The sequence below is a fragment of the Engystomops pustulosus genome, chromosome 6, assembly GCF_040894005.1.
Source record: "Engystomops pustulosus chromosome 6, aEngPut4.maternal, whole genome shotgun sequence".
Taxonomy (NCBI): Eukaryota; Metazoa; Chordata; class Amphibia; order Anura; family Leptodactylidae; genus Engystomops; species Engystomops pustulosus.
The window spans coordinates 47,832,763-47,859,216 of NC_092416.1; the positions used below are offsets into that span (position 1 = coordinate 47,832,763).

The 26,454-nt window shown below is 43.5% G+C and overlaps 1 protein-coding gene across 4 annotated transcripts; it reads right to left on the reverse strand.

The window, feature by feature from the left end:
• Positions 1-1,251: 1,251 nt before the first annotated feature.
• RER1 (retention in endoplasmic reticulum sorting receptor 1) lies at positions 1,252-24,718 on the reverse strand. Of its 4 annotated transcripts, none has more exons than XM_072155965.1 (7): positions 24,459-24,718; positions 12,314-12,401; positions 10,245-10,349; positions 6,125-6,224; positions 5,716-5,794; positions 5,255-5,390; positions 1,252-4,494 (listed from the first exon to the last, which is right to left on the reverse strand). In XM_072155965.1, the coding sequence occupies exons 1-7, from the start codon at positions 24,485-24,487 to the stop codon at positions 4,405-4,407; spliced, it is 627 nt and encodes a 208-aa protein (XP_072012066.1). In that variant the 5' UTR covers positions 24,488-24,718; the 3' UTR covers positions 1,252-4,404. The 4 variants fall into 4 exon arrangements, with proteins under 4 accessions (XP_072012066.1, XP_072012067.1, XP_072012068.1 ...); XM_072155966.1 differs by lacking the exon at positions 24,459-24,718 and adding an exon at positions 20,343-20,479; XM_072155967.1 differs by lacking the exon at positions 24,459-24,718 and adding an exon at positions 20,023-20,170.
• Between the last annotated feature and the right edge of the window lie 1,736 nt (positions 24,719-26,454).

The following is a 26,454-nucleotide window of genomic DNA, read 5'->3' on the forward strand; positions in this document are numbered from 1 at the left end:
ACACTCTGCTGCGTGACAAATGTGGTTAGATCTTATTGGAAGAAATCGCTTTCTTACAGCTTATCCACACAGCCAGGTGCTTGGCCCCACTGGATCCCGGTCAAGCACAAGGCCAACAGACAAGCAGCCAACTCGGTGGTGGTGGCGCATAGGTGATCTGATTGCAAATCATGCCCTGAAAGGAATCTACCATTTGATTTGATGCATTATGAAGCAAACATACCTAGAGAATGCTGAAGCTACACTGATGCAGGATCATATCTTGGTTAATCCCTGAGCCAAGCGGTTTTGCTGAAAATACAATTATAACATTTGGGACATTAGGAAAGCTGTGTCGGGCTGGTTGCCTAGATAAACACAAACAAGGAGCTTGTTATTACAAATGGAGGTTAGTCAAGACATGGCTAATCAACCTGAGCTGGCTCACTCACACGCAGCACCTGGGGGATGGTGCAGCAATTGATTATTTTGCCTTCAGGCACAACATCATCCTCTCCTGCAGAGAATAACTCATGTTCTAAGAGAAGCACTGAGCTAGCCAGACAGCTTATGTAATATCTGTTTTATCAGCAAAACTAGCTTTTTTATCAGCTCAGGGATTAACCAAGATATGATCCTGCATCAGTTTAGCTGCAGCATTCTCATGGTATGTTTGCTTCATAATGCATCAAATCAAATGGTAGGTTTCCTTTAAGCACAGTCAGTTAATGAATCCCAGATCATGCAGTGGATTTTATGGACCGACCACAGTGCTGAGGACGGAACCTCGGCATCATAATTATGTGATACAAGGAGTCCCTGCTGAACAGCAGCACCAAATTGTAATCATTCTCAATACCACACTGCTTTTCTACATGGACTGCTTGTCCATATTAAATATATATCAGTATAATAATCTGAGTCCGATCCTACGCACTGTGGTTGGTCCGTGGAGTTGACCCAGCTCATGGTCCATGCTTCATAAATTGACTACAATTGTGTGCATCTAATCTTATTATTATGAAGGTTGCACACAAGCAAAATTTGTTCTGCGTCTCCAGTCTTACACATGCTTGATTTGGCTCTCCTGCTTCTCTCATACTGAAACTACAGCTGAACTCCATCTTGCTAATAATATAGGTAGATTGCTTAGTTATTCAGAATACTGCAGATGTTTTGCACTGCAGCTTCTTATTTCAGGACTCTCCATTTAGCAGCGCTGTCTGCACCTTCCCATGAGTAGATGTGTAAACAAAGTGCCCTCCAAATGTGTCCAAATTGTAAATTCAACTTTATTCAGTCAGGCCATTAGCTTCAGCCAGATTTACAGGTGTTATAACAAACATATCCCCCCATGCTACCTCCAAAATGGAGCCCTGGATATTCCAGCAATATCCCAAGTATTACTTTAGATCAATTAAAGGCGATGTCCTTTCACATTTGTATTTGGCAGGGGCAGCAACAAGGGTTAATAAAGGTATGTCACCATCTTTAATAGCTGCATTACATCTAAAATCATGAACAAAAACATGCAAATCAGTGTTTATACAAAAAAAAAAAAAAAAATGGAATACCCGACAAGTCTGCCCTGACCCTGCTGGTACTGTGCATGGCGTATGTATCAACACCGCCTCGAAGAGCCTTACTGCCCATAGTAACCGTCTCTAGGAGCCATGGACTCTCCTGGTTGCTATGGATAAAAGCAGGCACACATTCCAAAAGACGGTCTTGATACATGATGCCCATATGGTTCCTAGGGAACAAAAATGCCAAGAAACAAAAGAATACTTCAAAAATAATCTCAACCAATAATTAAAAATATATATCTATAAATTTATGTTTTTAAACTAAAAAAAAAACAAAGTTTTGAACCAGTTGAAAAAAAAAAAAAAAAAGTAGAAGTTATGATGAGTTCTTGCTTTGTTCCTAAAACAGCACCACACCTGTCCATGGGAAGTACTGCAGTAACATGAATGAGGAGGGCAGGAGTGGCACTGGTTTTAGAAGAAAGCAGTCAGTTTTCTAATATGTATAATTATGAAGCTAAGGACTGGAATATTCATTAACGCTCAATTCATCATCCTATTACTGCAGTTCTTAGGTCTACCCAACCGTGACACCCTAGATGCCCCATAGCTGCCCACTACAGGGAAGTGTAGCCAGAGAGCCAAGTCTGATTCTGAGGTAAAAATCTTCACATTACACTAGATAGACTACCCAGTGCAACCATTTTGAGAAGTGAAAAATATTGTCATCCTATAAAAACCAAGTCGTTATGAATATTAGTCAGGATAATCATGAATTGGCCAGGACTTTGTGTATCAGGACTGTCAAACAGAAAATGGCCGCGTTGCTTATTTTATTAGTTGCTGAGGAGAAGGCATCACTTTTCTGAGGTAGTTTTGATACACAAGGTCCTAGTGAAGAGAAGGTATACGTAGAAAATGTCTGTCCTAGGCCACATATACACACAAATGTACATACAATTGGTCGTAGTTTCCACAACCCAAATATGAGCAGACTGATCCACACAACTCACAGCATGTCCTACTCCTGCCAGAGTTTTTGGCTAAGGTAGACTCTTAGATGCGTTTACCGATGACACGGGCCAGGCCCCCAGACAGTTCCAACTGACCCAAAAACACAGTTTCAGACAGGTAGCGCAAACTCCATTTGGTTTTTGGACCAGAATGAGGTTCACAATTTTTAGTAAATTCACACTCCTAGAAATTTCTGGACAAGTTTAGATTTTGATGACGCTATAGGTCTTGTTTCTATGCGTTTTGGACAAAGAACTAATGCCTAATTTACCGATACTGCAAAACTAAACTGTCTTGACTGTATAGCATGCAATCAGAGCCCAGGTTTTAGGTCTCAGATTGGTTGCTATGGTCAAGATGGGCAGTCTTGCTGTCAAACAGGTGATACCAAATGATTTTGTTGATGGATTCCTCTAAAAGAAAAAAAAAATTACCATACACACGAACAGGGAGATTTATCAGAAGTGTCAAAGCAGAACGGTTCTAGTTCCACCATGGCAACCAATCAGTGCTCAGCTTTCATTTTCCAACAGCTGTCTATATCTATAAAACTAAAGCTGAGCTCTGATTGGTTGCCCTGGGCAACTAGAACAGTTTTACCTCAGACTTTTCTGATAAATCTCCCCCTACACCTCAAAAAATGGCTGACAGGAGAAAACAAATGGTCGCCCTCTGTCTTTGGCTGATAGCAATACAAAAGCTGCACCCAGGTGTAGAAAATCAGAGGCTGTGACCAATTAAAGGCTGAAAAAAAATTGGACACAACGGATAAAGATTTTAAGACTGTCTACATGAAAACAAGCAGCGATAATTTGGGAACAGTGAAAAATCAGCCTCTACCTTAGAACCGTATAAGCAGTCAAATTTAATCCTCTTTAGGTGTCAACTACTCCACAATCACTGTGGCCAGGGGGGTTATTTTTTATAGTTTTTTTTCAGAACCAAAAATTTCCTACCAGTGCCTACGAGCCAATCGAAATACATGGGACAGTGTGCTAGCTGTTGAAACAAGGTCAGAAACATGGTCTTCTGCACAAGAACTTACACCAATCCAACTCCAGGGGTCGCTCTGGCACTTCCAATTTTAGATCCCCACCAGAAGTTCCAGGAAAATCACATGACCTGCTTCAGCCAATGAGTGGTCTCTTGAGACCACGAGACGTCACTTTCTCAGTTTTTCCCAGTCTGAGGAGGCCACTCTTTGCACTAGCCCCCCCCCCCCCCCGGGGTTTACCATTTTCACAGAAAACCCCTTTAAATACCTGTGCTGTAAAACGTATCAAAAAACAAACAAAAATAAACTATTGGTAGCGAAGAGTGCTGGAAATTTAATACAAATCATCACTAGTAATGACACTGCTGACAGACTGCCTTCCCTACGTTGACTCTGGGGCTAGGGCTGCATGGCGACTTGTGATGTTATGTCACAGGACTACAACACTGTGCTAGTACTTTGACCATGATGCGGTCATGCTGAGGCGCTCGCTCCCGTTAGACACAGCATCTGCAATCTGACAAGTCGTTGTGTAGCCTTAGCATAAACCACAGCAGAGGCAACCATTTTTTTTTTTTTACATTGGGCAACATGGTTCTCAACAAACTAAAGAATATTGTGTCTTCATGACCCCTTATAGTCAATTTATAGGAGAACAGCCGCCTCCACGAGGTGTAGCAATATCTCATTCACGTCAGCTGCCCCTCGCATTGTACACAGGGCAGAGCTGCGAGAAGCCGTCTACCACCTGTTACGCTTCTTTAAAATCACCTATGCGTATATGGATAAAAAGGCATTGTTACAATGGCTCAAAACTTTTTTTTTTTTTTCCTTTTTTTTTGTTGGTTTAATTTTTACATAAGAAAGTCATAAAGAATGGGACAGTTTCTTCTAACTGGAAAATGGCTTCCCGACTTCCTCTTTTCCTTTGTATTTCCTCTTGCCGTGCGTGAATGGGATGTATCTGTATTTAATCATGTGCTGCAAGACAAAAAGAGACAATGTAGAAATATAAAAGTGTCCCATCGGGAAAGGTGAACATTCACACAAGATGTTATTGCTCTGTCATGTCCATGGACCCTGCATGAAATAATTCTGGAGAATCTTTTTTTTCTTAGAAAACCTAAAATTAGGTCGTACAAGCGCTGAAATAGGCACAATTCTCAGCGTATGGTCAGAAATTTCCTCCATTATGCCATTTATGCCAAGTGGACATGGGGTGAGAAGTTGGCGTGGTCTGCAGCGACGTGGGTGGTTCCTGCCCTATGCCTGCCCACTGCTTGAGTTAGGGTGCAATTCTACACCAGGTCAGCCCTGGTGTATAAGAGCCCCTGTCAGTATTTATGAGGAGACCAGAGCCTTCGAGTAGATCCAGTAGGGGCACCCTCATACACTGGCACCCTTAGAACAAGTATCTTATAAATGGACCAATTTGTGTTATTCTGTTGCTTTAAAATCTATGAAAAAAATTGCATGGCCCCTCTCTATTCAAGTCTACTTTTTATACGCTCCCATGGACGTGAATTTAGTGGCCGTACATGCACGGCAAATTCTCCATCTGGCCAGGTTGTGGAAATATGGTCAGCGGCCCCCCAGTTCTCAAGGTAGGTGTGGGTCCTAAGATCACCCTACATGTCCTACCATGGTGTGTATAGCGGTCCTATCATTACTGCCATAGCGGGAGGATGAAAGTCATACATGTACTATGCGTCCAATATCACAAGGAAACTAAAACACCTACCTTTATTTGTCTCTTCATTGTGATGCAGAAAAGCATGATAAAATACATGACCAGGATTGGCCAGAAAACGGGGACATTAAACGCATCAAAGAAGGTGCACACCATTGCCACAACGATCCCTTTAGTAGCCGAATGCCTTGAAAGAACGGAAGAGAGAAGGTTCATTAAGTAAGAGGCGCTCACTTACCCCTTTTTCCTTTTTTAACCCGTATCAGATGATTTACAAAGTAACTTATGAACAGACGGCTGCTCCCGTCTCCTCCATCACTCTACCCCCACATGTGTCACACATGCAGCCATCTCTCTGCCGATGCTGAAAGCTGCTGCCTTTACTTTTGGTTGTCTCAAAGTTTTCCCAGACAGACCAAGATGACAAAAGACATCTGACGGGTTTCTACTTACTATTAAGACTGATGTCCTACTGCATAAAGCAGATATTTTCACAAAAACTAACTACTTACCAAAATTTAAATTCTGGGAGCCTCCGGATAAAAGGACGAAACTCTTCATTCTGTTTTGTGGGTAATGAGGGCCCCTCATCTACAAGAGAAGGTTAACAAATAAATTGGATCAGGTCTTGAAAACCAGGCATGGACATGAAGAACTGGTGCGTAGAAAAGGTGACCTAGACCTCTTAAAGGGACACTAAACCTACAGTCTACCTCATCTTTAATCACTGTGTAGCAGATTATTCATGTTTGATGCCTGGAGCCTGCGATTTCGCTTTAGCTGAATGTCTAGAATCCTGTCTATTCACTTATGAATGTCACGTCATGGCAGTCTTGCATTGGCAGCATGTATTGCGGTGAATAATATTTATACCTTACATAAAAGGACGAGATGGATAGGAGAAGTAGTGTTAGACTGTACCTGAATCTTCCAGTAAGGACGGGTCAACTTTCGGAGACAAGAATGCTATGAAGAGATTTAGGTGGTAGATACCCAAAGCGTACGTTACTATATACCAACCCTGAAACAGAAGAAATGACAAGAAAAAAACATTAATATAAAGTATCTGACAACTTATTAATGTAATGAAAGGTCAACTATTAAAGTTACATGCATCCCAGTGTTAAGACAGCTGCCATTACTCCTAAAGAAGGAAGAAATCAAGGTTGTGGTGGCACTTATCAATCTCTGTTGTGCCGAGTCTGAGTGCATCCACAGTAGGTCTCAACACCGAATGAGACCAGGGAAAATAGAGCAATCTTTTTAAATTAAAGTCGTGGGTGGGCTCGAGCCTATTGTTTGGAACGTTGCATGTTCTCGGGTGTGACATCCCCCGCGGCATCTGGCAGGCACGGAGTCCACACCGTGAAGGGAGGAGAGTGAGGAGTGTGAAACGTACGAACTTGTTTCCCGTGGAAGCGCTCCCGGAGGATATACACAGATGCCGCTGCACGTGGAGGACGCCATCACATATTAAAAACGATCACCAAAACCTCCACAATAGTGAACGTTTCCAGTTCGAACAGAGAGAAAGACGCATATGATCAACCAACTGTGAGTGATTAGATTTTAAACATCCTATATATTTTGGCAAATAGCTGTAAGAGTCTACACAAGTGTAGGGCCCTAAACTTTGTGCAACATAAAAACCTCCTGGATACCAATTTACTCCTAAACAAATTTGTTTTTAACTATCCATTTTTTATTTTTATTTTTAATGCATGCAATTTTCTTTTTTATGTACTTTTTCATCCCCATGAATTTTTCAGCTCTACGAATTTTTTCATCTTTATGAATCTTTCTATTGGGACATAGGACTCCCCACTGTGTACGAGACTACTAATATTACTATATCTAGATAATCAACCGCTATATTGTCTCTGAGTATCAGAAGGAATAGAAATTGTTTACGAAGTTGTTTACCAAATTGTTTACCAAATTGTTTACCAAATTGTTTACCAAATTGTTTACCAAATTGTTTACAAAGCTCTAAAGGAATCCTGTTAACAAGATACACATATAATTAAGGTTGAACTAAGTTCCTATATCTATATTAAGATCTTTACATGATTTGTACGCAGATGTGTTTACATTATTCATTTTAATTATTACTCAATGTCTGATATATTTTAGAAACTATTATAAATTAAAAAAACGTGTTACTTCTGTACATCTGAAACCGTTTTTGATTGTGCCCACACCCATTTATAAAGAAGGAAGAAGACTGACCAAGGAGCCATTCATTCACCTTCAAGTCACCTATATCTGACCCCTCTAATAAACAAGATGAGAAGGGGGAGCAGAGAGAAATGCTAGCCATGCACAGTCTTATTTGTATTAACATGAAAATATGATTTTGATTCCAGATCGCGCTTTACTAAAAATGTAGTAATCCCGAACATACAGATGTCAGATCAGAACTTCTCCAGCCCCATACTGATCTCCACACACAGTGACTAACCCCTTAACGACTTGGCCCAGATTTGTTTTTGTGTTTCCATATTCTGCTCCCCACCTTCAAAAGTCCATAACTTTTTAAAAAATGTATTCCATGTACACAGCTGTGTAAGGAGGTTGTTTCCTGTGTAACAAATTGCACTGCATAGTGACGTTATTTAATATTGTATGCTGTGTACTGGGATAACTCCAAATGTGGTGAAAAAACATTTGCACCATTTTCTTACGTGCTTGGCTTTTATGGGTTTCTCTGTTCAACCCAAATGCCACCTCTCCTTTATTCTTTGGGTCGATACGGACACAGGGATACCAAATTTATACAGGTTTTTTTGTGTTTTAATACATTTAAAAATAATAATTAACACCTTATGGCGCAAATAACTTTTTCAAACTTGTGCTGCGTCAGGTGTCAATTTGTTTGTGGGACAAACATTTTCTTTGTTACATTTTGGGGACTGTACAACATTTTGATTACTTTATATCAAATGTTTTATATGTTGCAAAATGGGAAAAAAAAGTGGCATCTCTGACATACGGGCAACATTTTCCTTTACAGCAGGGGTAGGGAACCTATGGCTCGGGAGCCAGATATGGCTCTTTTGTTGGCTGCATCTGGCTCTCAGACAGATCTTTAATAAATAGTGATGGTTGCTGTGAGTGTCTTAGACTGATCACTGGACACAGGCAGAGATGTTACCTGTGCCTACGTCCTTTGTGTGACCCAGGTGCCTTCGCCGCTATCATTTAAGCCTGGGTCAAAGAGAAGAGCATGGGAGCAATGAGGAGCTGGCAGCAGGGAGTGCAGGTAGGTGAATATTTTTTTTTTGCTGTGACTACCTATCTACTGGGTATGGGGCATGTGCTGTGGCTATCTACATACTGGGGGGGCATGTGCTGTGGCTACCTACATACTGGGGGGGCATGTGCTGTGGCTACCTATCTACCGGGGGACATGCGCTGTGGCTACCTATCTACCGGGGGACATGCGCTGTGGCTACCTATCTACCGGGGGACATGCGCTGTGGCTACCTATCTACCAGGGGGCATGTGCTATGGCTGCCTATCTACCAGGGGTATGTGCTGGGGTTACCTATCTACTGGGAGTAGGTGCTGTGACTAACTATATACTGGAGGCATGTGCTGTGACTACCTATCTACTTGGGGGCATGTGCTGTGCCTACCTATATAGTGGGGGACATGTGCTATGGCTACCTATCTACATGAGGGCATGTGTTGTGACTACCTATCTACTGGGAGTATGTGTTGTGACTACCTATATACTGGGAGGCATGTACTGTGGCTACCTATTTACTGGGAGGATGTGCTGTAGCTACCTATCTACTGGGGGTATGTGCTGTAGCTACCTATTTACCCGGAGGCATGTGATGGAACTACCTATCTACTTGGAGGCATGTGGTGGATGTCAGGATTTGGAGTAGTGAACCACCTGGATGATGATGTAAGCAGACAGCTGGGATCAAAAGCTAAGTGGCAGCCGGTCTTCACCAGAGCCCGCCGCAAAGCTGGTGGGGTCTTAATGCAGCGTGGTACCATCAGGTTGTTCCACAGTAGCGCCTTGTCCATGGTGGCAGCCAAGGTTGAGGTACAGGATCACTAGGCAGTTTTGTGGTCAGGAACAGGCAGACGGTCAAGGCAGGCGGCAATGATGCGAGGTGGGGGACGGAGGAAGAGGTCAGGACTGGCAGCGAAGGAGCAGAATTAGGAACATGTTCGGGGTTACAACGAGAGGTCAACACTTGGGAAGGAAACGCTGTGGAACGCTTTCTCGTAGGCATGAAGCACTAAAATACTGGGAGCCGCCAGTCTTTATAGGAAATCAGCGGCACGCTGGCCCCTTAAATCTGTGAGTGCTGGCGCACGCGCTGGCCGGCCGGGATGGGATCAGGAACATGGAGAGATTGGTGAGCTCGGAAACGGGCGCCGCCACGGAGAGGGACGTGGATCGCAGGGGCACCCTTGACACTGGGACTACCTACTGGGGGGCATGTGCATATTGTACGGCTCTTACAGAATAACATTTTAAAATATATGGCCTTCATGGCTCTCTCAGCCAAAAAGGTTCCTGACCCCTGCTTTACAGGGTTCAATGTCGGCAATAAACCCGAACATTTTGGGACGTGATGATACCCAACAGTTCTGGGGAAAGGGGGCGATTTGAACTTTCTTATTATTTTTTCATACCACCTAGGGTACTTTAACCCTAGGTTGTTTCATAAATCCTACCACATACTACCAAACTACAGTATGGTAGTATATGGGGATTTTGTACATCTGTTACAATGTGCTACTGCCACATTGTAACAGATCTTCTGTAATTACAGAGCCTGATCAGCGCTCAATGATGACATCACGGGGAGTGAAGACATGGACGCTCTCCATAGATAGGTCAAAAGAATCAACATGTTTGACAGAGATCCTTACGGACCATATGGGCGGAAGGCAATGCTCTGGGAGAAAGGGTGAAGCTCAAGGGCATGGGTTATTAACTTTGTGCCCCTTAATGCCCAAATAGTACACAATCTACTTTTTCAGGCTAGAATGATTGAGGTGAAGAAGACCTTACCTGTAGTATATAAACTCTTATCATGTAGAGTGCACTTAAGCCCAGGGTCATCAACCATCGCACCGCTGTGTAAGGTGTAGATTTGTCTAGCCATGACTGATACATCTGAAACACAAGTCAGACTATTTATTATACATGTAGATAGGATTGCCAACTCTAAAGGATATAAATGTGAACGTTCCACTAAACACTTAAGGCCAACAACACAAAACGACTACAGAATAGAAGGTCCCTTTAACAAAGCACCACCCTGCACAGCACCAGCATGCCAATCGTAGCACGAGCAGATGGCAGCCAAACACCGCACAGAAAATAGGATTAAAAAGAGAAAGTTCCTAGTAATTAAGTGGAATTCTTGCACAGCTTCATTATCAGTTCACAGAAATTAAACCCAGGCAGGACTTTACGAGCCATTATTAAAATTCCCTCAAGCAAACACATTGTTCTACAGGCTGGAGACCCCAAAACCTAATCCTCAACACATTTATATGTAAAAGTTTACATTCCAAATAAATTAAGTGCGTATGAGGCAATGAGAAACAACTCTTCAGTTCTGAAGAAATGATCGTATGAAGACACGGTCATTGGGTATATATGGTCGCCTTCTGCAAAAAGGATGTATATAGCCAAATGGCAGTAGTAAAGGGGTTAAAGGACATCTGCCATCAGTTTACCTCATGGTAGAGGTGTACCACTCACCTCCCTATCCGTTTCCAGCATTCTTTTTTTTTATATCTTAGAACAGCTTAAATTTATAAAAATTAGTTTTTTAAGAACATGCTACTCAGCTCGAGGCACCTCTAGGCTCAGTCTAAACTAATAACTAATTATGCACATCTCTGTGCCTCCAGGCACAGCCTATGGACCAATATAAGAGTGAATCTTGCGTGTCTTCCAGGTCGGCAACGGAAGTAAAGGTATTCTTCTGCATGTGCAAGATTTCCAGAGAGCCGGGAACTCTCATAGTGGTCCATAGGCAGTGCCAGGAGGCACCGAGGTGTGCAAAATTAGTTTGTGGCAGAGCCTCAAGGTCCTCTGCAGAGCTGATAAGCACATTTTTAAAAACACTACTTTTGGATTTAAAAAAAAAAAAAAAAATAAGCCGCTCTAAGTTATAGATGTCCTTTAAGCATACAGGCCATTGAAAATCTATGAAGCTGATTCCAGGATACAGATATCCCAGACTTTATACTAATCTCAGCCCGGGTACTAAGGAATCATTTTCAGCCTGTAGAAATTCTGATTCTGAAAAGCTGTCAAAGGATAGCAGCGCGGCCCATAATAATCATACTGACACATTCCTACTCTACAGAAGGGGAAAGGACTATTATCATGGTGATAAAGACACATTGCTAGAAATCTACAGAGCTGACTGGACGACAACTCCTTGTGAAGTGCGATGGTGACGGATCTCTGCCCATGTGCCCCTTTACATAGGAAACAACACATAAAGGGTCACACTACTACCCACCTACTGACCGACGCACATCACTGAGCTGGCCCACTACTTGTTTTCATAGATATGTATAGATTCTACTTTCTGATCTTACTTACCACTAAAATTCTGTACCTCCTACTATTTCTAGTTATTTTTTGTCTTTTTGTTTTTAAATTCTCCTACCCCAATATAATTGGGGGCACCATCCTGTCTGAGCAGATACTACAGCCAAAATGTATGATTTAACACCTTTGTGATCAGCCTATTTTGGACCTGATAAACCGTCCCATTTATTTATTTTTACAATTTTTCCTTCCAAGAGCCTTTCTATTTTTATTTGCTTGTTTTTTGGGGGTTTTTTTGTGGGAGGAGTCATTTTTTAAAATTCCTTTTTTTATGCCATTCACAGTAGTGGAAATATAATGCACTAGTTGATTTTTTTGCATTTGTATATGATATTTTGACACTTTATTGAAAATGTAATTTATAGTCCCAATTGCCATTGGAATAGTATATTGGGCGCTCCGTGTCTGCACAGCCCATGAGATGTAATCACTGTGCATGTCCACATCAAAAGTACCAGCGTTGTGACCACCCTCAGAGGGGTCTTATTCTATATCCTTACACGTACCTGCCCTAGCCTTGTGAAGAAGCGATACACCACTGAGGGCTTGCCATGTACCGAGTCTCCGATGCTGTCTCCTTCTGACATTCTGTTTCTGTGCAAACACAATGATGGACAACGGTGTGAGATACAATAAAGGTAAGCGATAGAACAGATTTCATAATGCAGATGTTCTCTATAACTGAAATAGCTAGCAAGGTATGTACCTACTCACAGAGCAATGCAAGGATAAAATTGCATTTTATGAACTTGTATAGAAGTAAACTGTTGGATCCATATACAGACTCCTTCTACAGGTATCTGAGCCTCTATCAAGAGCTTCCCCATTCTAATTCACATATACATACATACATATACACACACACAATTTCTTAACTATATCATCTCATGTCGACATCCACATATATAAGATTTAGTCAGTGAAGACAAGTTATACAGTAATAAAAGCTTCAGAGGACAGATGTGACATTTATTGGAGGTGGCACATTACCCTCCCAGGTAAACAGTAAGCTGGCAAGTCACCACCGAAATTCCTTATGGGCGTGATCTTCAGGAACCGGACAGACAAGAAACACCAGCAGAGTAGTAGTACCATTCATTACAGCAGGTTACAATTCAAGATGATCAACATACCTATAATGTGCACTTTACATACATTTATGGGTATGTCCACCAGAAGACTATCCATCTCTGGGGTCTGAGCAGAAATTTATATAAATATTTGGGTAACTTTGTAAATTCATTACTTATGCGTTACAGACACAGAAATACATATATTTTAGTATGTTATACTATTTTATCCCAGAGTTGTATTCTTCATTCTGCTGGAAACTGTTTAACAGCTCTTGTTCCATACAGAATGCGAACCAGTCACCAGGAATGTCATTTTTAGCTGGTGACGGGTTCCCATAGCCTATACTATGCAGATTTAAAAAAATGCCTGTCAGCATTCTGAATCATTTCAGTACTTAATAATTTCACATTACCTGTCTCCCTGCCAGCACTGTGTGTGCCTGTGTCTCAGTCTCCTCCATACTCATCCAGCTCCCTCCCCACTTCCCGTCATGTGCATGAGATGCCGGCTGCAGCTGCCTCACATCACAGGACACACACATCACTGCTACCAAGAGGTTTCACTCACATACAAATTCTTTGCCAATGGGTGTATTTTTAGCTACTCTATCACATACAGAGCAGAGTGTTTCTGACAAATCTTTTTCGAAACACTCATCTGTCTTGTATGATCGCAGAAGATCGCTTTAAATGAATAATCGCTAGAACTTCACAGCGGCCAATGACAGGTAAAGGAGTCAAATGCAAGTGCTAAAATTAGGATCCGGAAAGATTAATCCCTTAGATGCCATGGTCAATACTGAAAGAATTTGGTGGACACCGACCTATTGTCTGACAAGATATCTGAAATATATGATGTGCCCTATGCACATGAAAACCTCATTGCCTTCTATAGTACGTAGTATACTTTTATGGGGTCGTCCAATAAGGCTACAATACCACCAGGATGAAGGATTGTAAACCAAGCACACTTACATGCTGGCAGGGTCTGCTCTTCTTTTACCCTCTTATGACCTTGTTTTTCGAAAAAAGGTTTTAAAATCTATGCTTAACAGCCCGAAGAACTCAGAGCTCCATAGGGGTTAGCGGAGCCTGGAGCCCCTCAGGATCATTTGCATAATTTTTAAAGCTTTTAGTTTTTTAAAACAGGGTATAAGAAGCTTGAAGAAGAGCAGACCTTGCTAGCATGTAAGTGTGCTTGGTTTACAATCCTTTATCCTGGTAGTAGATTCCCTTTAAAAGGATAGAAGAGCAGATCCTTCCATTGATCCAATGAGTTTCCTATGAACCCACTTACACCCTGTATCTTGCTTTGATGGTGAATGTCTGTAGGAGTCTCCCACATCTACTATTGTCAATTATCAAAATCTACCCATTTTTTTTTCCCTTTTTTTAAATTTTATAAAAGAAAAGATGCAGATTTTAACCTATGTTTTTTAGCAAATCCAAGCAGGGGGCATGTTCCTTCAATACTGGAAGACTAAATCAATGAGAGGTGGGTTTGGGCACATTTTCTGTATCTAATTCCGCCAAGATAGTACTTAATGGAAACCTACCACTTGTAGTGGCAGGTTTCTGATGGAAATACCGGGCACCAGCTCAGGGTGAGCTGGTGCCGGAGCTTATTTTTGTTAGTGTTTTAAACCGCGGTAACGCGGTTTAAAACACTTTTTAAACTTTATAGCCGGCGCAGGGAGGTACGCTCTCCTTCACTTGCTATGTAGCCGCGCGCACGGTCGCGCACATGGTAAGCGCGGAGCGCGTACCTCCCTGCGCCGGCTATAAAGTTTAAAAAGTGTTTTAAACCGCGATACCGGCTGGTGCCCGGTATTTCCATCAGAAACCTGCCACTTCAAGTGGTAGGTTTCCTGTAAGAGCCATAACATGTGACAGAATGAGAGAGGATCTCTGAATAATACAAGCCGGGATCAGTACAAGACGAGTGATGTCATGTAAACTGTACCTGTCCCTCCAAGGTAAATATACAAAACCCTTTACACCTGATGATCAGATCACAAGGGAGACACATGCACAATTAAATTGTTGCAGATTTGCAGAGAAATGGATTTTGTGGACGATTTGCCCGAAATTCACTCTAGACTCTGCATAGGGCAAAATCCAATCCAGGACATAAACATTCTGCACATTTAAAGGGAACTTGTCACCAGATTTTATGCAATTAAACTATCTGTTTGAAATCTCACAGAGCATCCGCCCCATGGGGACCTAATGTTACTAAACGCAGGAGAAAAGGTGCATCGCACAGCTGCACCAAAGTTAAAGGGAACTTACCACCACGATTCTACCTATAAAGGTAGAACGGGTGGTAGGTGCATGTATAGGACGTGAGGATAGACCTTTTTAGAGCTAATCCTCACGTCCCTGCTATCTTTTTGAAAACTTTATTGCACTAATACAGTGATGGCTAACCTATGGCACTGGTGCCAGAGGTGGCACTCAGAGCCCTTTCTGTGGGCACCCAGGCCGTCACCAGAGATGACTCCAGGTATCTTCCTGCAGTCCCAGACAGCCCAGGACTTGCTGTGCCCAGAGATATTTTAAAGTGACAGCTCTACCTGGGACTATTTTCTGCCTTATTGGTGTCCTCAGGGGCTGCTATCAATGAAAACTGTGACAGAGAAGGGAGCATAAATCACAAATTAAATTTCTGTGTTGGCACTTTGCGATAAATAAGCGGGTCTTTGTTGTAGTTTGGGCACTCGGCCTCTAAAAGGTTTGCCATCACTGCACTAATAAGTAAATTTTGTAAGGCGGCTACTGGGGTGTGGAGAAGCCGGACATGAGGCTACACATCGCGGCTACTCCACGCCACAGTAGCCTCTTTGGTCCTCCTACCCTGAGATCTTCGGCGCGCAGCTCCTCGTAGCTGCGTGCCCTAGTCTGAGAAACCGGGGCTATCCTCACGTCCCATACATGCACCTACCACCCGTTCTACCTTTATAGGTAGAATTGTGGTGGTAGGTTCCCTTTAATGCACAACCTTTGTAATGTATGGACACCCTCTGCTACTGGACACATTCACACAGCAGTTTTATACTCCTCTTTGACAGCAATATTTGGAAGCCGAAACGAGTCAAAACAAGAATGAGATACAAATGTTTCCAAAATATTTCACTTTTCCTTTGTGGAATAGGAATACTGAGCACAATATTCCATGTGAATATAGTCAAATGCTGCTGGAGCAAATAGAGGTCCTGCATATTAAATTTTACTGGCTCCATGTTCCTGAGTGACAGGTCTCACTGCTAGGACATGCTGCTGTGGGAGAAAGTTCTGTTACATCACATGTCATGTGACCAGGGTGAGGTCATCCAAGATCCTGTTACATTTATAACATCTACCCCATGTATGTATCTGATCACAAGAAATTACAGCAGCCTCGGGGGAGGATGGAGAGGATTAGAAGTCCATGGAGGCTTTTGTGATTTCATGCGATCAGATACATACATGGGGTAGACGTTGCAAACATAACATGACATCACCCCGGTCACATGATATGCTGAGAAGAGGCATGGGACACAAAGAAGGAGTAAATGGGAGGGTCAGGCTCAGCAGGACACACTGGCGCTGATGTCAGGTAATACAAGATAAAGTTGACTTATGCGGGAAGTAAGGAAAACTATTTTAGCTAAAATAAGGTGATAAGAAGGTGTGAGTTAATAGGGCTCTATGGGAGCCAGTCACTAGCTTAATTTTTGAAAATGTAGTCACAAGTTCCATTTAAATGTCAAGGTCAGTGTGTAGTCCTATTTTATGCTTATTTTATGAATTGTATATATTGTAATTACAGAATGAAAACGTAGATGAGATCATTGCAAAAGAACACTGATCAAAATTAGAGAACACTTTCAGATACCTGTAAGTTATTGATGTTAATCTGGCAACTGGTGCTAATTTTCTGAATATTACAAAACCTATTTAACTGGAACCTAACTTTCCAAAAATGGTTCCAAAGTGACAAATGTCTACGAACTGGGGAAACATTGAAACCAAAGTGTGTAATTAAGTCAGTGAAAGGTGGTGGAGGAAGTGTCTTGGTTTAAGGAATGTTTTCTGCAGCAGAAGTTGGACCTCCCATACAGCTACATGGCAGTGTGAATGCAAGTCTGTATCAGAACCTTCTTCAACAACACAGGGTTCCTAAATTTAGTTAATCAATCAATCATGCGGGACCATGTTCCCAGACAAATAGCAAACCGGGTAAGGCCGGCGGCACATGTGCCGTTTTGAACCCGATTTTGGGCCATTTTAAAGCAGTCTGTTGGAAAATCCTTGGCGATAAAGCTATGGCCAAAAAAACAGTGACTGGTTTAACCTTCAGAAGATCTAGTTAAACTCTTTCTCTGTGCTACTGTCATTGCTGTTCTCCAATTACTATCATTAAGTTTTTTTTGCAAAATAGAGGTTTTATGTTGATATAGATATATATCTCTATCTCTCTCATATGTATATATGTATCAATTGTTGATCATTGGAGATTACATTATTTCTGAAAAAAACAACAGGTCATACATTGTTCTCCAATTTTGATCTTCAGTGTTCGTTTACATCAATGAACCTAAAACTGTAATCCCAACGCCTTTCGCTCATCAAGAACTACAGATGCGACTACATCTTTAGGGCCAAAACACGGTCCGTGATTGTTTTACTTGCAGGGCCGAGGGACGCGATTCCTTGCATTATATTGATCAGCATTGCTATTTATCAGGGAAGTAGTGATTCCTTGCATCACAGTTAGATATGATGCAAGGAATCTCATCCCTGCAGTGGTCACCCCGTGACACAGGATTCTGCACAATATCGCTGATGGCAGACTGTGTTTTAGCCCTAGGGACCATGACTGAGCAGAGGCCTGTAAATGACTAGAAACCTAGAAAAAGAAAGTTAGATCCTGACAACCTGATGAAGTGCAACAGGCATATCTGACAGCCAAGACATCTTCTGACGCAAAGAATGAATAATGATGTTCCATGGTGTGCGGCTACGACTTTATGCCAGGGAACAGACAGGATTAAACATTTTAAAAATTGCACGTAAGATTATAGACAGAAAGCACCAGAACTAGACAGTGATTCTGACTAACACTGAAACCAGCCAAAACCGTGCACAGTTTAAAGGGCTAATGCACACAATGAGGCAATGAGGACATATAACAGCCGGATTTTCTACAGCTGGCAAACGTCCTCTTTCACTTCTATGAGCTGTAGATTTCATGGCCCTGCGCACTAGCCGACTGCCCAAGCACAAAAATATAGAACAGGGCCTATTCCTGCCCGTGTCTATGTCCAAGGTTGTCTTTTAAAACTGTCCATGGGAGTGTCGCTTGCGTCTCATAAAACTGCTTGCTGTCATTGCTACAGGTGCACTGCTCTTTAGTGTCACATAAATTCATCACAGAAGACTGCAAAAACGGACCACGTTGCTCACCCCTCCCCTCTCTATAGAAGGGCAGAGGGCTCTTTACACGGTGAAATATAGGACATGTGCTATATTTCTCAGTGCATGGTAACGGTGTGGTGAGACAACACAAGCTTACCACACCATGACTGGGTGCCACAGCAAATGCTGCGGTCGGATAAGCCCTTAAGCTACATTCACACGATGTATGCCCGCCGTACAGTAGTACGGCGGGCATACATCGGCGCTGCGGAGAGGAGCAGGGGATGAGCGCTGCTCACCCCCGCCCCTCTCGATAGGAAGATACAGTGCACGGCGCCGTATCACAGGAAAAGATAGGACATGTCCTATCTTTTCCCGTGCTACGGAGCGGTACGGTGCCGCATGTGTGCTGCACCGTACCGCTCCCGTACAGGGCCGTGAGCCCATAGGAGTGTATGGGGGACGTATATCGGCCGTATATACGTCCCCCATACATGTGTGTGAATGTAGCCGAGGCTACTCAGTGACTCTATAGCCAAGTATATACATGTCAATCCGTGACTCCTCTACTAATGTAAGTGGAGGGAGTAGCATTGCATCCTGTATATGCAACTTCTTTGTGGGTCACAGCTGTAACATCTCTGCAGTTGTAATATGCCTCAGATCACTTGCACTAGTGAAGGAGTTGTGGGGTAACATGAAGAATTTCGATCACACAGTGTCACAAGCAGCCAAATGCAATGCAAGTCAAGTATGCACAGAGGTAAGTTCTCAGTCACTAGAAGTGAACATGAGATCTACACTGCTGCTACAGCATAGGCTTGTTCATACAAACGCTGTGGAATCATGGATAGTTTTATGGCCAAGCAAAGGGAGTCCAAGCATCATAGTTTATGATGGAAGGAGTCTAGGCTTCTCAGAATAAAAGTGGCTTCGTATAGTAATCACGTTGTCAGTTTGGTGCAGTCATCTGTCGTTATACAGCGGTTCCCTTTATCATACATCACTATGATATTTGGAGTCCTGTCCCTGGTACTGTAGTCTGTCTGCAAAATTTGGCCAGTGCAGAGTCTGTGATTTACAGACTGACCACGGTCGTGTGTTTTATCCCTAAGCCATACTGTACACGTCCCATTTGGGCTTAAAGGGGCATTTTAAAAAAAAAAAATCTGGCTAGACACATGTGACCTGAAACTATAGCCAGTGCGCAGCTGTGTCATACACCATGACCTTATCTCACTTTACTGCAATGCTGCTATGCCGTCCATGCTCACACACGTGTATGGCACTGCGTCAGGTCAGGAAAGTGAACAAAGACCATGGGTTAAGGTGGGTTAAAGGAATTTTTTTACCTTCCCTTTCATCACTCGTACCTACCTATGGTTAACCAGGCAATGTATCGCCCAGCCATAGCAGGTTTGTCAATGTGTTACTATGGCTTCACAGACATGTCGCACAGATGTGGCGGCCATTGTCCCGTAGCCCAAGCAGGATGACCCAGCAGTAGATATAAAATAGTAGAGCATGAAGTCAAATTTATCAGCCTGGAGGACAAAATGCCATAAAAGAGACCCATATGCCCCTCATACACCAGTCACCAGGGCACAGGATGATGACTGATAGAAGCCACAGCAATGACACCCAGCATGTGCCCCCTCCACCTACACCCGACCTCTACAACTCTTACCACACCCGCAGGAACTACGTATCCCGACATTATCACGACATAACCTTAGCCTTACCCTGAAAATTCACACAGAATAGGCTGAGCTCAAGCCTTTTTCCCTGAAAGCGCAGTGGTGTCTGGGAAATGTAGTTTTCCGGCGCCGAGTTCCAAAGTGCATTGCAGGACCGATTGACTACATTTCCCGGCATGCCCCTGCGGCAACCAACTCACTTCCGCCTGTCGTAAGGTAAATGCCGACGAGGCAGGGCGAGGGTTGGTTACCCAGGAAATGAAGGAGAAGCGATGCGGATACATGGCGGCCCTGTGCTGTATACGGGAGTGTGTGTGTGCGGGATCACCCGCCATGTTATCACCACAGGCCGCAGCCATTCATACCTGTCTTCTCTACTCCGACTCGGAACTGCCGACAGCTCCTGCAGCTACACGTCAGAAGCCCAACCCACCTGCAGACAGGAGCAATCGAGCGAACTATAGACTCAAAATGATCGATTGCTCTGGTCTCCTCTGTCTGCTGATCACGTCCTGTGTGGTTTCCGGTCCTTCTCCTCCTCATTATTCTGGTCTGATCACCATAGTGAGGGCTTGAATGGGGATGTCATATAGTGGTCAAAACCCACCTCACAACTTTTCTGATGTCTTGTCATCCTTTGTAAACCCCACCATGGAATATTACCGCCTTCCTGTACACCCAATATAAAATGCCCCCTAATGTGACCCACCATCATATAATGCCCCACCTTTATTTTAGCCCCCACTTCCTGTAGTCCTCCCGACTAATGCCCATTATAATGCGAGGAGCCGATGGGACCTGGACGCAGCCGGGGCCCAGAATACCAGAGTGGCTGGCTGTTGCGGCCGAGACATGCTGTGGTCACGGTGCTTGGTATGGGGACCGGAGGGCTGTCCTACAGCCTGGCAGGTCTCCAGCAGATGGTGTCTGCAAGAAATATGGAGGGAGAGGCTGATGCACTGGTTCTCCCTGGGGTAACCCCTGAGTGTCTGTAATATTTCCCTGGGTAATGGATGGGGAGCACCGTATCCAGGGATTAAGCGGAGGCAACGTTGTGCAAATTAACTCCCGGGTCTTTATTAGAACAACTGCAGGCAACAGGCCTACACGATCTCACAGCAGAACTGGTACTGTAGTGGTCATGGAGAGGGTCTTTAGGAATGGTTCACCAACCTGGTATTAGATGCAGACTGGGATAGAGCTGTGTCCAGTTGTGGAGTCTCCAGACTCTGGTCCTGGGATTAAGAGTCAGCCCGGTTGGTGGACTGACACTGTCTCTCTCTTCACCTGCAGGGAGTATTGGCAGGGGTGTTGCACATTCAGCATTATCTGCATCCTGAGGGAGGGGGTTATTGTACTGTGTGGTGGGGCCTAATCCAGGATGGCTTGTCAGAGTAGGCCTTATGCAGTTTGAGGGCCATTAAATGACGTCTAACATATAGAATATGTAACATGGTCTAAAATTTTAACACATGCCACTTTTATCATTCTTTGAAGAACTGTGAGGTGTGGGTGCAGAGTACTGTACCTACCACCCCATTATAGATCTGTTCACACCACAACTAGCCACAACCTGGCTCATTGTCCATATTTAATGCCCCCCATAGAGCAGATACCTTCATACTAAACACTAATACTCCAGCGACCTACTCTGGACACACCAAGTAGGGGCGGATGAAGACTGCCATGTGCCCTGTGCTGTATGAATAATATAGCTCCTACAAGTCTGGAAGTCACTTCCTACATATTGTACTAGACCTTCAAAGGTCCTGAAATGGCTCTTGTGTACATGTGTATAGAGAGCAGGAACAGACGTCTGAGGATTTCATGGGTGAAAGCCTTTATCAATATAACATCTGGTGGTCGGCCATGGGTCCCGTAGAAGGCTTGGACTCTGGACTACTGCCCAAACCGCCTTTATTATAATCCACTACTGGCACCAAGTACTAAACCAAGGGGTCATGGTTCTATCTAACGGAAGCCTATTTAATATCACTGGGACCGTGCCTCTCACAGTATTACCACTCATACTGCCCTGATGTTGGCCCTGTTGAGATATTTACAACATTTACCATGTGGATATACAATTAGAATAAAAACAAGAAGAAATATATAAGGGGTTAAAAGGAAAACATTTATTTAAAGATTGGGGGAGGGACAAAGGGTGGTTATTATTAAACTTTTAGAATTATTACCTAATTAATATTTTATTATATTACTATGTGAATTATTAATCTAGACTATTAAACCATTAATTAAACGGTTAAATTTATAGGTCGTGTTGATCCAGAGGAAGTTGAAACCCCCTGTGAGGAATGAGGCAATTATCCTCATATCAGGGGGGTATATTCCTTCCTGACCCCAAATATGGCAATCAGAGAAAATCCCTGGATCAAAGGCTGATACCTATCGTGTGTGCTACAGACGGTATAAAGCTTACCGTATTTTCCGGACTATAAGGCGCACATAAAAGCCTTGGATTTCCTTGGAAATCCAAAGTGCGCCTTATAGTCCGGTGCGCCCTATAGGAGGACAGCGGACATAGGTCCCCGCTACCGGAGACAGCAGATCTCCAGCGGGAACCGCAGACCACGCGGCACGAACAACTTCTGCCGCGTCGGTCTGCAGTTCCCGCTGGAGATCTGCTGTCTCCGGTAGCGGGGACCTATGTAAGTATGGTCCGCTGCCCTCCTCCACCTCCCCCTCACCTTCCCCGCGTTGCCGCGTTTCGTCGGGTCTCGTCTTCGGGTCGCGACGCTTCTGTTCTCGTCGGGTATTCGCTCCGCCCCCGGACCCTGCGCCTTATAGTCCGATGCGCCTTATATATGGAATTATTACATATATAAGGCGCATCGGACTGATGCGCCTTATATTCCGGTGCGCCTAATGGCCCGGAAAATACGGTATTCTACTTATTGTTCTACCTTTTTACTTAAGTACTGTTTATGTCTGTATCAACTACACAGTTTTAACCTACAATTTCTTTTTTAAGGATATATGTTACTATACAGTATACAGTATGTGTGAATTACTTATTAATCTTTCTTACTAAGCCTACTTTTTTTCCCTTTCTTATTAATATATGTTTCTCTAGTTATAAAGGAACAATTTTATTTAAAAATTATAATTATTAATCTCTTACTACACCTATTTTTTTTACTGCATATATGTTTTTCTAGTTATAAAGAAATAATTTTTCTTAGAAATTATAATATTATTTATCTTTCTCAGTAAACCTATTTTTTTTACAGTTTTTATTCATATACCGTATATACTTGAGTATAAGCCGACCTGAGTATAGGCCGAGACCCCTAATTTTACCACCAAAAACTGGCAAAAATTATTGACTCGAGTATAGGCCGAGGGTGGCAAATGCATTGGTCACAGCCCCCCCAGTATATAGCCAGCAAGCCCCCAGTAGTATATAACCAGCCAGCCCCCAGTAGTATATAACCAGCCAGCTCCCAGTAGTATATAGCCAGTCTTCCCCAATGTAGTATGCAGCCAGCCACTAGCAGTATACAGCCAGCCAGCCCCTAGCAGTATACAGCCTGCCAGCCCCTAGTAGTATACAGCCAGCCAGCCCCCATGTAGTATACAGACAGCTAGCCCCTAGTAGTATACAGCCAGCCAGACCCTAGTAGTATACAGCCAGCTTGCCCCCATGTAGTATACAACCAGCCAGCCCCCAGTAGTATATAGCCAGCCCCTAGTAGTATACAGTCAGCCTGCCCCCATGTAGTATACAGCCAGCCCCCCCCCCAGCACTTAAAAAAAATAAACTTATATACTCACCCTCCGATGCTCAGCGCGGCTTTCCGATGTCAACACGGCTCGTCTTCTTTCTTCCACGTGGCTGCTCTTCTTTCTTCTGTCTTCTTTAACAGCGGGCATGGACACAGCCCTGTTTTCTTCCAGCAGGCATAAAGTATGATGCGGCTGCTGCTGACGTCATAGTATGCGCCGGGCGGAAGATAACATGGCCGCGTCCATGCCGGCTGTTAAAAAAGACAGAAGAAAGAAGAGGAGCCACGGACATCTTGGGAGCCGTGTGGAGCATCGGGCCGCCGTAGGTCGAGTATATAACTTTATTTTTTAAATAGCCTCGTGTATAAGCCAAGGTGAGGTTTTTCACCACAATTTTTGTGCTGAAAAACTAGGCTTATAAACAAGTATACACGGTATGTTACTCTACTTATAAGCGAACAATTTTAATTAAAAATTATAAACTTATGACTCTATCTAATCTATTTAAGGCTGTGTTGATCCAGAGAAAGGGAAAAACCCCTGTGAGGAGCCTATTGTTCTCAAAGGAGAAAAATTCCTTCCTGACCCCAAATATGGCGATTGGAATAAATCCCTGGATCAAAGCCTATGTATCTAATGTTCTATCCTGTAACATATGTCTATCCCTATACTTTAGTGTGTGCTTATAATGTAATTTAGGTTTCTATATGTACCATATAGTGTGTAATACATACCTGGCCTGTGCTGGGGTGAGCTCAGGCATAGTAGCCGCTCTGTTACTCAGCAGCCCCAGAACTACAACCTGGCTACTGTTCCTGAGTTCGCCAGATGTAAACTATGCACAGACCGCTCCTGGGGTTGTAGCTGCTCTTCAGGCTGGAGTGGTGTATGATGGCAGCCTAGGATTGGAGGCTGGGGCAGCAATGTGATGGCAGATTATGGTATGATGGAGAGATATGATGTTGTAAGGCAGCCGAGGTCATAACAGCAGAGATATCGGGAGGAGGCACGATGTCCTGAGCAGGAGGCACAATGTCCTGAGCAGGAGGGACCACGTTCTGGGCAGTAGGCATGGGTTTGTCCTGTAACACATAGGATTTATACTTTTATTAGTATTATTTTTAAAGCACCATTGAAAACTATGTAACATCACCTATAATGTACTGATAAAATTATAGGTCTGTGTGTATAGTGGATACTCACCAGATGGTAATGGACTCTTTCAAAGGAAGCAAAAACATTGCCACTGATACAGATTGGGGAGAAGAGAAGGAAAATGATGGCCACAAGGTAAGATACATCAGATGATAAATATCCATGGAGGAATAGGATCTTACCGGGCCCAACTAGCTAACATGTAATTGATATCAGCCACGGGGAGAAGGGCGTTTGTGTCCTCCAGCCACCGCAAATGTTCCTTCTTCAGAACGGGCTGAAATGGTGTAAATGGTGGCTCCGCTCTCCTCTCCTCCAGTTCCTCCCAGCCGATAGAAGAAAAGAATGGATGCCCTCTGATGTTACCGCTCACACCCAGGCTCTGCTCAGGATATTTGCACAGAAGTTTTTTGATGAGATGTTTTGCATCAGGATCAAGCCAAGGTTGAAATTCAGGCTTTTTGGGGGTCTTGGCTAGGAAAGCCTTTTGCTGGAGGTGACCGGTGTAAAATGGAAAGCATCCGGCTGCCATCCTGGTTACCACAACGCCCAGACTCCACCAGTCTACTTCTGCGTTGTGTCCTTTACGGAACTGCACCTCAGGGACCATGTAATGGAAGGTGCCCATGACATCATACATTTCGTTGGAATCAGTGACGCCATCTTGGGCAAGCCCCAGGTCTATAACTCGGATGTGACCTTCTGCATCCAGCATGATGTTATCCGGCTTTAGATCTCTGCAATGAAGTAAGAAAAGAGTATGAGAAATCCTTCCAGGAATACAGGTGCTGGTATATGGGACAATGTAAGATCTAGCAGACCAGCCAGGCAGGACTACAGGTAACCTGGGTGCAACATCCAGAGAGAAAGGGCGCGTTCTGCTTATCGGTGGACGATGTTGTGTCCTTGGAGGAACTGGAGACCTCAAACAATTTCTGTTGTGTAAAATGTGACATTGCTGATGTTCAAGCAGCCACACATTTTAAGTAGAGCCTCCAAGCTGCAACCGGGCAGATATTCTGTGATGAAATATGCCCGCTGCTGAGACTGGTGTGCGGCATACAGATGGCATATGAATGGGCAGTCTCAGGCTGCAAGGAGTATCTGCCCCTCTCTCATGATAGTATCTTCGTTGCCCCCTTTCTTGGTGATCATCTTGATGGCCGTGTAGGTTTTTTCGGCCAGGGACTGATGCCAGGATCACCTGAGGAAAACAAATGGAGAAGAGATGGGATGGGGTTTGGTATATACTGTAGGTTTACAGATAAAGATAGAAATAGGGGTTTATTTATTCTATGTATTAGACAGATACAGCTGATCTTAGTGCAAATGCTGGAAATAAAACTGTAAAATTGTCCTAGTTTTGGCTTTCATTATGCCAAATCTAAAAGAAGTGCAGCCGCACATCAGTAGGGCGGGTGCTGCAGGGCTCTGATACCCACTCCGATGGCACTATCCGTCTGTACAACAGTACATTACCCACCGCAACTTTCCCTACTCAACTATCTATCCCTGATATCCACTGCTCCCTGCGTTTGACAATGACCACTAGGTTGTAATGTTACGCACATACTG